Source organism: Xenopus tropicalis, chromosome 6, assembly GCF_000004195.4.
Source record: "Xenopus tropicalis strain Nigerian chromosome 6, UCB_Xtro_10.0, whole genome shotgun sequence".
In the NCBI taxonomy this organism is placed as follows: Eukaryota; Metazoa; Chordata; class Amphibia; order Anura; family Pipidae; genus Xenopus; species Xenopus tropicalis.
Window position 1 is genome coordinate 120,358,919 of NC_030682.2, and position 14,165 is coordinate 120,373,083.

Sequence of the window (14,165 nt, forward strand, 5' to 3'; positions counted from 1 at the left end):
TCCATGGCTACACAGCAGCTTATTTATATAAATTATAGTAGACTTTCTGAAGTAAACACACAACTTTTACCAGTGCAGGGCAGCAGCACATTATATTTTAGTTACTTTTATACACTTTCATTTGTTGGTGTTACTGTTCCTTTAAGCAGCTCTCATTGTGCCTGATGGACTGACCAGGCACCCACTGGCTTATTTTATGTTTCTCACAAATTCATACTGTTTAGTGGCTCAAAATGGTAAATGCTAATGCAAGTTGGCAAAACTGGATAGATAAGGTTGAATCAGCGGTGCACTCAATGTCTGAATTTAGATTTGCTAATCTAAATAAACCATTTAAAAATACATAAGCAAGTGTGATGGCCTGTTTTTAGTTTTCTAGCATGCCAACTATGCTAAAGTGTACTGGCATAATGGCTGGCGATTTTTAAAGCACTTTCCAGCTATCTTAGTTGCCAGCGTTGGAGTTTGAGCTGGTGCAGGTGGTGGCCAGGGTATTCATTAGGGCCCATCTATATGTTCTTCAGTGTTACGGCAGCATGTTTGGCTCTGTGCACAAGCACTAATGCTACTGGCTGGCTCATTGCATTCTGAGGCATTATTGCGCACATGGAAGCCAATGGCACTGCATTAAATACATGAGAGCAGTACCTGGACCTGCATCGGTTAGACTTTGACCATCAGAATTAATAAAGCATGTGTGTGTGCTTGAGGTTATTCTAACCTTCACATTGCCCTAATGATGGAAACATTTTTTTTTTTTTAATATCCAGTTTTCAGAACTCCGACAACTCAGATAAACCTCCCAAAACCAACAGGTGGAAACTCCATGCAACAGGCATGTACAGATCCATCTGTCTCCCAAAGGTTTGCCTTCCCATCAATTGAGCAAAAAGGGTTGCCACATGTCCAGTTTTGAAAACTGCCTCTCTTGGTTGCAGTGTTGTAAAACCAGGACTAAAATCAGCCCAGTCACGCCGAATGGTTGCCCAGACTGATAATTTGTGGATTCTGGCAAATGCCAGAGGGGTTGATATATGATGCCATAGACAGCAACAAATTATTGGGCTTGTGTGGATCTATTTGGACCTCTGTGTAATTGAGATGCCAGGGCCCATTTTGAATCTCAGTGTGGACCTGCCCTAATGTCGTGGTCAAAATGCCATGATCAAAATAACCCTGACCCTGATGTCATCATCTCACTTATTTGTCCTGGTGTTGTCACTTACAAAAGTGGCAAGCCTATCAACAGGTGCTTGCTGGCTGGAACCAGTCTTGGTCATGTTTGGTGCTCTGCTCCAGGTTGAAAGAACAGAATTTCAGCTTTTAAAGTTAGTTTTAAAAATTTCAACTTCTGTGTTTTTAACGATTCGGTTCAGCCAGGAGCATGGAATCTGAATCCCAAAGCGAATCCTGGGCTCGGTCGGTGCATCATTAATGCAAATATTAGCCCTCTTCTTATTCCCCTATCATTTTTTACAAATAACTTCAGAGGCAACTGAGACAGTCTCAGACTAAGAATATATTTTCATGCAAACTTTGCACTCTCCCTGAATGGCGTATTTTATTAAAAAATTGAATAAGTAATACATAAATATCAGTTGTAGACTCGTAGTTAAAGCAAAGTGACTATATGCCCAGTAGTTTTATGAAGTAAAAATACATTTGGTGAAATGGTTTTTCATATCCCACCAGTAAATCACACACTCATTTTTCCATAGTCTGTCAATATCTGGAACATATTATTAACTGTACATGAAAGAAGAGTACATCTGTACTACTTTGGTTAAGGTACAAGATGGCATTATTGGGGCAGTAGAACAATATACTTATCAGAGCAAAATACAAAGGCTTTAAACATGCAGCCAAAAACAACATTTTTTGTGATAGCGCTTCCTGCCAATGACACAGTGTCATTGCTGCACATTTATGTTAAAAGAGAAGGAAAGGTAAAATCACTGGCAAGTGGTAAGTTGTTTCAGTTAGACCCAGTTAAAAAGCAGGGCTGTGGAGTCAGTACATAAATCCTTGAACTCCAACTCTGGAGTACCTCTGAAGTACCTCTGACTCCTGGTTTAAATATACTAATGTATTTTCAATGTGTACTGAAAGGATACAACATACAAAGCATTTCATCACTGCCAAAGCTCAGCAATTTTAAAGTTATATGAAGATGGTGTCTGGTTTTGGGAACAAACCAAATAACTACTGGCTAGGAAGCTGATGCACGGGCCTATTGGCTGTCCAAGCCACAGGCAAAAGGTATGTTCAGCACAAGCCCTATTCATTCAGCTCATGTTGAAACTATGCTGTCTCTTTAAGGAACTGGAAGAGTGTCACAGATCACTGTCCCCCGAACAGTTATTTACACAGTTAATAACAGTAATAAATTGAAGCTACTAAGAATTTATCAGAAGCCCCAGTTCAGGTTTTAGCAAATCTTCCCCTAGCTAGAGTGTATGCACTATATAGTGAAAAGATCATATTAAACATGAGTTCAAGTGAGTTAATCAAACAGGGATGAATCACAAGCCATGAATTCTGTCACACAGGTTTGTGGGCAAACAGTTATAAACATTTGCTTAGTCATATATTTCTTTAATCATTTGCCTTTCTAGTCTTTTTACACAAATCAATTAACTCTGGAGTCACTGTGCAAGTGAGAGAAGGGTAATTTAGGGCTATTCTGAGATTTGGTGTTTCTGTGCAAACAACATTTTTGGAAACATAAAGGTTGCTGTGTGTGCTATCACAATAAAGAGGGGAATATTGGATCAGTTGGCAGCTATTACAGAGCAGCATTAAGAACATAGTTACTGCAGCAGTGGAAATATGTGTATTTGGGTATGTTTGTATTATGTTCTTTTAAACGTTTGATTAAAGTTCAAGGTTCTGTTTAATGTTTTAAATTCTCAAGAAAAATGTTGCCCTGCCATCTAGTGGCAAATAAGAAAAATGTTTGTGATTTTTCAGTGCTTAAAGAATGAAGAATAATCATTACCTACAAGGCTTTATAAACATAAGTGTTTGCAAAGATATTAGTGCTGTAAATATTTACAGACTTAGTTTCAAACATTTACAACCCATAACACAGAATCTTGTCTAACAAAGACACTTTTCAGTCGAAACATTATCTACACTGCATTGCATTTTACAATTAAACCCCCAAATATTTTCAATGTTTTTTTATACAACTATTACTTATTCATAAAAAATATTTTAGACAGCTTTAGAAATCTACCCCTTGTTATTTGAATTTTTTCCCCAGGTGTTTCTAATCTCGGCCATGTCAAAAATGGTTTTTATACACAACCAGCATAAGAATTTGATTATATGCTCAGTGACCAATAAAATGCCCCCATAAACACAAGCACATTTCCTAGCTAAAATAAATCAGAAGTGTTGTTTCTGGCACTAGGTGTGGCAAAAATTGGGAAAGAAAACACATACCCATTGCTCCCATTATTATAGGTCAGAGGTGCCACTAAAAGCAAAGCCAAGATGTCCACTGGAACACCTGATTACCAGTTTTTTTAGTTCATATTTTAAGGGGGTAGTTCACCTTTAAATTACTATTGGTATTATGTATATTAATATATATATATATATAAAATATTCTGAGACAATTTGCAATCTGTTTTCATTTTTTATTTATTATGTTATTTAGCTTTTTGTTCAGTTGCTCTGTGATTTGGCATATCAGCAGCTATCTGGTTGCTAGGGTCTCATTTACCATAGCAACCAGGCAGTGGTGTAAATGAGATACTGGAATATGAATAGGAGAGGGTTAAAATAGGTACATAAGTAATTAAACGTTAACAACTAAATTGTTGCCTAACAAAGCAATACTATTTTAGCTGTGGGGTCAGTGACCCCCATTTGAAAGCTAGAAAGTGGCAGAAGAGCAAGATAGTGGCAAACTGTAGGTAAAAAATAGGGGAGAACATGCAGATTGATTGAATGATTGTAGGTTTAAATTTCCTATATAAATATTGTGGGTTTCTCCTAGATCGGGAATTTTACTTAGTTTTGGAAAAGATTTAGAAAAATTCACATAGAGACCCAAATCGTATGATAAACATAAGCAAATCTATATTTATGTGTTCTTATTCATGGAAAGCAATAAAAATAAGAAATCCAACTAGATCTCAGCAAAATCTAAAGTAAAAGTTTTCTTGAAATAGTGATAGGGCAACCTGTGGCACAGAGAAACAGAATTCTGGAAGTTGGGAGAGGTTTCTATTCTTTTTACTGCTCCCCTTGTTTCTTCATATGGTACATGCTGGGGATAGCTGTAACAACCTATCAGTGCAGTGAAGAGGAGACAAATGCAGTATATAAGTTGATACTAACATTTGTGACATGATTATTTATGAATCATAAACAAATCTATAGTAAATTAAAATAATTAGAAATAAGTTAACAAATGTCCATAATCGCACATCTCTTCTGCTGTTCCTACAGAACACACATGTTGAGTGTCCGCAGGAGATGTTTTATTCTTGTTCATGATGCTGATTCATAAGTTACTTCTCCATCTGACAGTGGGGGATTGTTCTTCTGCTGCAAATAAAAAGAAAAAGTATCAAAAGACCCTAATAACACAAAAATATTCATGCTATCACCCCTATATTGTTTCCCCCACCAGAGGTAAGGGATCTATTAGGCTGCACCTCTGGTGGGGGAAACAATATGGGGGTGATAGGTGCCCTTTAACAGAAGCCCAGTAAGCCCCTGCTTTATTACAGTATATAGCACTTTTGAAAAGGAAACAGTCTCTCAAACTCAGCGGTGGGATTATGATACAGAAAATAATTGAGGAGTTTTAAATCAATCAGTGAAAGCTTTGCCCTGCACTAATCTCCCAGCATGCCATCTTTAATGTGCTTCTGCCAATGACCTGGAGATTAGTGCAAAGAAAATTTTAATAGGGGAACTTAAATGTTTGTGTTGCCTTTTTGCAAACAGAATTGGGCAGCGGTATCCTTTAAGCTGAGTGGGCTGAATCATATATATGGAAGCATAAATCTTTTTTTTCTCCTCTACTTATGACAGACACTGGGAAGACAGCAGATAGATAAGTGTACTGTGTATGAGCCAATCACCAACCACATGCCAGACAAGGGGACGGGGAGCAGAATACAGTCCTGCTTCCTAAAAACCCATGCAAGAGGCTTAATGGGACAATGGGACAATATATATTAAAATACTTATAGTTAAAAGTGTATCATGTACATAAATACATAGGAAAAACGCAGACATAATAGTGATGCCAGCATTGTAACAATAATACCTAATGGTGGGGTTGCCTGAACTGAGGCCTACAGGCCAGATGCATTTATTTGTATGACATTATTATATGGCTCACAAACATGTGGTAAGTAAAATGTGGGCCCAATACATAGAAGAAGCTAGACAGCACTGCTGTGTAATATAAAAAGCCCCATTACTCCAGATCTGAGCCACATAGCTTTGAATGTCTTTCCCTGGAGCACACAATATATTTGGTTGGCATGGGTTACGGGACAAGTTTTTGCCTGTGTTACAGCTATACCTAACCTGTGTAGCTGGTGGGCCACTTTTTCAGAATCCTTAACCTAATTTATGACTGAGCCTGGAAAACAGATCAAAGTCTTTCCATTTTGGTTCCTGCTGACTTGCCAATAACAGAATGAAGCTGAATAAAGGTATACTTACATATTTTTCCTTCCTTCTTTAGTTTCTGTAAATGATGGGTGAGGTTAAACTCTGCTGCTTTATGTAAATATTCAGGGGTATCCTGCAGAAACACAAAGTACAGGGTTCAATTTACACGTAAGATATCACTTACATTCATAATACTAGAATCAAGCTAAAGTGCACTTTGCTTCTAAATGAAAGTTGTATTTCAGGATGGCCACAAGAATAAGATCACTTCTGTAGAACTAGAACACTTCAAATCAAAAGCTGAAGCTTTGACATAGAGGTAAGGCTACTATCACACAGAAAAAAGCCAGTGTGCTTCAAACCAATTGCAGGGTTGCCATTGATACCAATACGTAAAAAGCAAGGAGTGATTTGGTGTGCATTAGTAGCCAAAGTTACTACTTGTTAGACACTACACTATTTTATGTATTATATATTGGTGAAGCACAAAATATTATTCTCTTAAATAAAGGATTTACACAAATTACCTTGTACACAATTTTAACGAGATCCATTGAAGTAAAGGATCTGCCACTGTTTTCTTGCAAAGCTTGAAGTATCTGTTGTTCTCGGGCATGCCTATGGGAAATGTACTCTTGGATTTTGGCTCTTGCACCCAGCACCACAGGGCCATGACCTGTCAAATGGAGGAAAGAAGCATACCATTCCATGCATTGTATCTCACAAACACCACTGATTTTAGACACATCCATTTTCATTGTGGCTTCAAGTCCTTATCAATAACCAAGCCTCGCCTTTTTTGCAGCATTATTTTAAGGCTGCATCTGTGCTATTATACAGCAGTTCTGGTAATAGCTTTGCATTGGATGGGTACAAAACCCCCCACAGTGAAGGCTAGGCAACTACTAAATAAAATGCCCCTGTACAAATTAATGTACCTACTACCAAATTTTAGAAGGTTTGGGGTCCCTGTGATGACCTGGGTGATCCAGCTCACTATATAGAGGTTTAAAGGAACAGTAACACCAAAAAATAAAAGAGCTTTAAAGTAATAGAAATATAATGTACTTTTGCCCTGCACTGGTAAAACTGGTGTGTTTGCTACAGTAACTCTACTATAGTTTATATAATAAGCTGCATGTGTAGCCACGGGGGGCAGCCATTCAAGCTGGAAAAAAGGAGAAAAGGCACAGGTTACATAGCAGATAATGGATAAGCTCTGTAGAATACAATAGTGTTTTATCGGTTATCTGCTATGTGCCTGTGCCTTTTCTCCTTTGAATGGCTGCCTCCATGGCTACATAGCAGCTTATTTATATAAATTATAGTAGACTTTCTGAAGTAAACACACAACTTTTACCAGTGCAGGGCAGCAGCACATTATATTTTAGTTACTTTTATACACTTTCATTTTTTGATGTTACTGTTCCTTTAACTTTTCTAGTGCATACCTTTGTTATCCTTCTACAGACTACGGCCATTGAAACTAAAAAGCAACTTACTGGCACTTATTTCTAACATGTCTCCTTGGATAACTAACCTGGATATATTTTGTCAGCTTTCATTTCCAGAAGTTTTTCTAAAGACTTCATGTAATCATAGAGGTCCTCAAACACAGCAGTCCCCTCCCCCAGGATGCAGTCACCAGAAAAGATAGCATTTTCCTCCAATAACTCTAGTGCCATGTGGTCATCTGTGTGGCCTGGTGTATAGAGAACTCTGAAACAAATACACGGCAAGTCTATTTTTTAATGTAAAATATTGCTGACAAATATAGTTTTACTTGCTAACACTATATAAATAAAAATGATAATGATAATATATAAAAGAGACTATGTCTGAAAAGTGCTTCCATATGAAAAAAAATAGAAAGGTTGTGGGAATATGTCACACTCTCAAAAAAGAATGGGCTTCTTCTGCTAGATTTAACACAATGCTTGTGACTTGAGTCTTTGGGATTTAATGAATTGGTAAAATGTATTTTCTGTGCAACTGTGAATACTCAGTATAAAGGAAATAATTGGTAAAACAGCTTGTTCTGTTCTTACAAGAGGTAACTATAGTTACCATTCATAAAAAGAAATGAGTTGTGATCTGTCTCTATATTACAAGCTAGCTGAAAAATGTGAAAAAATGATTGTTTCCCATTATATTCAATGGGAATTGCCATCAGTAATCAAAAAGCATTATATACATTTGCAGTGACTAAACATTTAGTGGATACTCAGCAGCCCCTAAGCCTAGGGATATTAAGCGGTCAGTATCTGGAATATTCCTGGATTGGCTGGCTACTATTATGTACACATTCTTTTCTCTCTTGTAGTATATGAAATAGCTGTACTGCTGTGCCCTAAAGTTGGCCGTACATGGGCAGACATTGCAACCAACTCTCTGTCAACTGTCAACCAAGCTTGCACCCAGCTGGTCTGTGTGTGGGGCCAAATTTATATAACTGTTTACCTGAGGGTTGCACCTTCTGTGGTTATTATATCTCCATCTTTTAAGTAGTTATACTTGTGCTCAACTGCTCCTATCACCTCTTCTTGATGGGGATTGCGAGGGAGTTTGCTGACAGAGAAATTACACCCTGTATCATAAGAAATACAAGGATCAGATTATCTGTCTATACTCACACAATGAGATAAGTGTAAAGCACTCTAACAGTTAAAGAACAGTATTGTCTTAGATTTTTAAACATTTGCTTAATAGCTCACTGAAAAGACACACATTCAAACCCCATAATACAGTTGTAATCCACATTTACTTTATATACTATTGTCCCAAAACTTTACAGGCACTTTACAAAAACTTTACACTTTCCTTATGCTGAGGTGTACATGTGATCTGCAACAAAATAGGTCAGTATGGGTCTGTATGTGAGTGTATAGATAGGTCAGTATGGGTCTGTATGTGAGTGTACAGATAGGTCAGTATGGGTCTGTATGTGAGTGTATAGATAGGTCAGTATGGGTCTGTATGTGAGTGGATAGATAGATCAGTATGGGTCTGTATGTGAGTGGATAGATAGGTCAGTATGGGTCTGTGTGTGAGTGTATAGATAGGTCAGTATAGGTCTGTATGTGAGTGTATAGATAGGTCAGTATGGGTCTTTATATGAGTGTATAGATAGGTCAGTATGGGTTTATGTATGTGAGTGTATAGATAGGTCAGTATGTGTCTGTATATGAGTATATAGATAGGTCAGTATGGGTCTGTATGTGAGTGTATAGATAGGTCAGTATGGGTCTGTATGTGAGTGTATAGATAGGTCAGTATGGGTCTGTATGCGAGTGTATAGATAGGTCAGTATGGGTTTATGTATGCGAGTGTATAGATAGGTCAGTATGGGTTTATGTATGTGAGTGTATAGATAGGTCAGTATGGGTTTATGTATGTGAGTGTATAGATAGGTCAGTATGGATCTGTATGTGAGTGTATAGATAGGTCAGTATGGGTCTGTATGTGAGTGTATAGATAGGTCAGTATGGGTCTGTATGTGAGTGTATAGATAGGTCAGTATGGGTCTGTATGTGATTGGATAGATAGGTCAGTATGGGTCTGTATTTGAGTGTATAGATAGGTCAGTATGGGTCTGTATGTGAGTGTATAGATAGGTCAGTATGGGTCTGTATGCGAGTGTATAGATAGGTCAGTATGGGTCTGTATGCGAGTGTATAGATAGGTCAGTATGGGTCTGTATGTGAGTGTATAGATAGGTCAGTATGGGTCTGTATGTGAGTGTATAGATAGGTCAGTATGGGTCTGTATGCGAGTGTATAGATAGGTCAGTATGGGTCTGTATGCGAGTGTATAGATAGGTCAGTATGGGTCTGTATGTGAGTGTACAGATAGGTCAGTATGGGTCTGTATGTGATTGGATAGATAGGTCAGTATGGGTCTGTATGTGAGTGTATAGATAGGTCAGTATGGGTCTGTATGTGAGTGGATAGATAGGTCAGTATGGGTCTGTATGTGAGTTTATAGATAGGTCAGTATGGGTCTGTATGTGAGTGTATAGATAGGTCAGTATGGGCTTATGTATGTGAGTTTATAGACAGGTCGGTATTAGTATGTGTGTGCACGCTGGTGTTTGCTCGGAAGGGTTGAACTTGATGGACTTTTGTCTTTTTTCAACCCAACTTAACTGTGTAACTTTGCTGCTTTATCAGAGCAATATACACCTTGGCCTCTGTTACAAGTCACTGTACAAACTTTATTTCATACATCACACTGCTGTGGCCTGCCCGTGCCCCCCAGAGGGCTTCCAGAATTAGAGACCCCTCTTTTTCACCATTAGTTTAATAATACGGCTTGCTCGGAGCATACTTACTGCCTATTGTTTTAATAAAAAAATATGTATGCTATTTGTTAATTCTTAAACTAATCTCAGTAATACCATAATTCTGGCCAATGACTGCTGGACAGTTCTACTAAGCTCTTGCAGCCTCCCTTACCTGCTGTCATATTTTACTGCTAAGAAGTAAACAAAGTTTTCAGAAAAAAACACAGTAATTAACATTAAAACACTGTTCATTAAAGACATACTGTCATGGGAAAACATGTTTTTTTTCAAAACACATCAGTTAACAGAACTTCCCCAGCAGAATCCTACATTAAAATCCATTTTTCAAAAACACAAACAGATTTGAAATTTCACATGGGGCTAGCCATATTTCTCATCACCCAGGTTTTTAACTGGACCAACAATCATAACATTGAGATACCATTATAAGTCAGGGAGACTCTTTCAAACACAGTCTACTTTTGTATTTATAGATTGTTTTACACCTAACAGTCATTTGTTTGTTGTATGATATCACTGCAAGGTGGCACCAAGGTTAGGCCAAGTGACATTTATCCCTTTTTAAGGAATTTCCTTGCAGGGGACAAAACAGATTTCTCATCTCTGTAATTTAAATATGTGCAAATTATCTTCCATCATCATTGCTGTGAGCATTACATGAGAATATTTTCCCTGAAGGAGAATCTGATTGGATATTAAGTAATTAACAAATGTGTAAATTGTCCCTTACCATTCATGATATCCGTGCAGATGTCAGCTATTCCACCCACGTGGTCTACATGCCAGTGTGTCACTATGATTTCCTGGATGGAAGTGTTGAACTCAGTCAGGGCTTGCTTCAAGCAGCTAATGTACTCAGGCACTGCAGGCTCCCCGGTGTCTATGAGAATCCGCCTACATAAAAAAAAATGAATAATTGTTCCTCCTAAGTGGAAGCAGAAATAAAAACATATGCTTTGGCAGCAGTTACAGGGAACCCTTTCCAAGATTTGGAAAACATTTTTATTGAAGGCCTGGATATTGCCTGAACTGTAGCAAAGTCACTGGTAGGTTAATTATGATGCTATTGACTTAAATGGCAACCACCAGTCTCTGCTTGTATAGGCAGATCTCAGCTCAAAAACACTCAATTTGAGGCATAAACCACCAGTATCAGAGGCAACAGGAGGTTGCCATTTAAGTTAATGGCAAGTGGTACAGATCAAAATGCCAAATCCTTTTTGTTGTATTTAATTGTATTATAATGGTTTGTGAGAATTTTCCCATTACAAGGAAGAAATCAGATGGCATTACACAAAAAGAACTGGTTATCCTTTACACTTTACTTCCTGCTGTGTCACTAGCGTGTGTAGGTCAAGAGGCCTGGAAAGCAAAGGAAAAGCACATAACACATGCTGCTGCTGAGAATTCTTCCTCTCAATTCCATACAAACTTCTCCAATATCATATATTTTCATGTCACAATGACTGGCATTATCTGGATTTGGCTCTCATTTTAGTGGGGAAAAACATACATTAAAATTACAGTGTGACAGGGAGACAACTGTTTGCTATAGCTCAACACAGCAAGCCATTTCTTATGCAGGTATGGGATCCTTTATCTGGAAACCCATTGTCCAGAAACCCATTATCTAGAAAGCTCGGAAGGTCATCTCACGTAGACTCCATTTTAATCAAATTAAAAAATGATCTCCATTTTTCTCTGTAATAATACAACAGTACCTTGAACTTCATCCCAACTAAGATATAATTACTCCTTATTGGAGGCAAAACAATCCAATTGGGTTTAATTAATGGTTAATGATTTATAGTTCCTTTTGTGCTTTCGGGGGGGGGGTTATTACTGGTATACGTATGACTTTCTGCAATAAAACAGCAGAGGTATCTTGCTTTATGGCAGAGGGTTTAGATATGCACCCAGGATCATCTGGTTCTATTTTTGTGTGCCTGAGGCAAGTACTAGCATGCAGAGGACCTGTCCTAACATTTATACATATGCCACAAATGGAATCTGTCATCACTTGTGCAATAGTGCATTTTTAGACAAAAAAATAAACTCACCTGTCAAAAGCAATTACAAGTTGTTTTCCACTGATATCAATGACAGGTGGCATTGGGGTCAGGTTCAGACTCAAAGTTGGCCCTGGGTTAGTGTTGCCACCTTTGCCAGTGGCATAATGATTAAAAAAAATTGTGATGATTAATAATTAAAATATTTTTTATTTACTAACCAGATTTTTGTTTGGGCTTCACTAGGCTGAAGCCTGGACAGACAGTTAAGCCCTTTGAGAAAAGTATAGAGGCCGAAACACAGGCCCAATAAATAGTGACTGTCTAAGGCAGGGGTGCCCAGGCCTTTTTCGCGCGGCATCGACTTTGGCTCCTCCCCGTGTACGTATGCAACGCAGCGTACATACGCATACCCCATTAAAGCACCGCACTGCCGCATTAGCAGGCTTAGACGCGGTCCACCAGAAGTCCACAGGGGATCGACTGGTGGACCGTGATCAATGTTTTAGCCACCCCTGGTCTAAGGCATCTTACAGCCTGATTCTGGGGTGTTATCGGCACAGCTAATGTGAAGTAAACTCAGCAATGTGAACAACTCAGCAATTCTTTGGACTATGGGTCTCCACAATCCCCTTTAATCAAAAAATTGGTAATTAAAATAAGGAAGATAATGGCCTCTAATGTTATTTTTACAGTAAGGTCACTAACACAGCTAACATCTAAGTACTGTAAATAATATGAGACCCCTGACAAAAATGCTCAGGCTTTTATACAGGTATGGGAACTGTTATCCAGAATGCTCGGGACCTGGGTTTTTCCAGATAAGGGATCTCTCTGTAATTTGGATCTCCATAACTTAAATCTGTTAAAAACCATTTAAATATTAAATAAACCCAATAGGCTTGTTTTGCCTCCAATAAGGATTAATAAGATCTTAGTTGGAATCAAGTACAAGGTACTGTTTTATTATTACAGAGAAAAGGGAATCATTTAACCATTAAATAAACCCAATAGGGCTGTTCTGCCCCAAATAAGGGGTAATTATATCTTAGTTGGGATCAAGTACAGGTACTGTTTTATTATTACAGAGAAAAGGGAATCATTTAACCATTAAATAAACCCAATAGGCTTGTTTTGCCTCCAATAAGGATTAATTCTATCTTAGTTGGAATCAAGTACAAGGTACTGTTTTATTATTACAGAGAAAAGGGAATCATTTAACCATTAAATAAACCCAATAGGCTTGTTTTGCCTCCAATAAGGATTTATAAGATCTTAGTTGGAATCAAGTACAAGGTACTGTTTTATTATTACAGAGAAAAGGGAATCATTTAACCATTAAATAAACCCAATAGGCTTGTTTTGCCTCCAATAAGGATTAATAAGATCTTAGTTGGAATCAAGTACAAGGTACTGTTTTATTATTACAGAGAAAAGGGAATCATTTAACCATTAAATAAACCCAATAGGCTTGTTTTGCCTCCAATAAGGATTTATAAGATCTTAGTTGGAATCAAGTACAAGGTACTGTTTTATTATTACAGGGAAAAAGGAAGTTATTTTTAAAAATGAGAATTATTTGCTTATAATGGAGTCTATAGAAGATGGGCTTTTCTGTAATTCAGAACTTTCTTGGTAATGGGTTTCCGGATAAGGGAAACCATACCTGTATAGAATTTAGCAGAGCTGGCTAGTGACAAGTGTCCCCTATCACACAATTACCGCACTTTGCCGATATCTGCACAGTTTAATGACAAGGCGAATCCCATGGGTGAGGGCTAGACAGTGTGTACCCTTCAGTAAAGCCGGCAGCGAGGAATGTCAGGGCGGCACTTACAGACAGGGCTATATAATTCCCTCCATGATATGTTTAATAGCTCGTAGGTGTCCCAGAGCCAAGCAAGACCCCATGGGGCTAAGTACAACAGACAGCAGTTCCCCCTGTGCCTGACAAGCGCTGACCTCTAACACCCCACGGGGGATAACAGGAAGCCGCTCCTCATCTATATTTTACCTCGGGCCGGTGCCCACCAAATAGGTGTTGGTGCCCTGCAGAGTCATGGGCCCCGGGTTGCACCCCAACACCCGCACCACCCGGGCAGACAGCTGTTCTAAGCGCGGCAGCACGGACAGCGCCATGTCGCACCGGCAGGGGAGCACACGGAAGTGTGGGAGGCTAAACATCGGCGGATAACCAATCACAACTTGAA

General features: G+C 38.4%; 1 protein-coding gene across 2 annotated transcripts; it reads right to left on the reverse strand.

The window, feature by feature from the left end:
* Positions 1 to 1,542: 1,542 nt before the first annotated feature.
* lactb2 (lactamase beta 2) lies at positions 1,543 to 14,144 on the reverse strand. 2 transcript variants are annotated; one of them, XM_031903453.1, is made up of 7 exons: positions 13,970 to 14,144; positions 10,677 to 10,840; positions 8,104 to 8,230; positions 7,184 to 7,362; positions 6,171 to 6,319; positions 5,695 to 5,776; positions 1,543 to 4,557 (listed from the first exon to the last, which is right to left on the reverse strand). In XM_031903453.1, coding segments are annotated over exons 1-7 (873 nt in total). In that variant the 5' UTR covers positions 14,140 to 14,144; the 3' UTR covers positions 1,543 to 4,555.
* Positions 14,145 to 14,165: the final 21 nt, after the last annotated feature.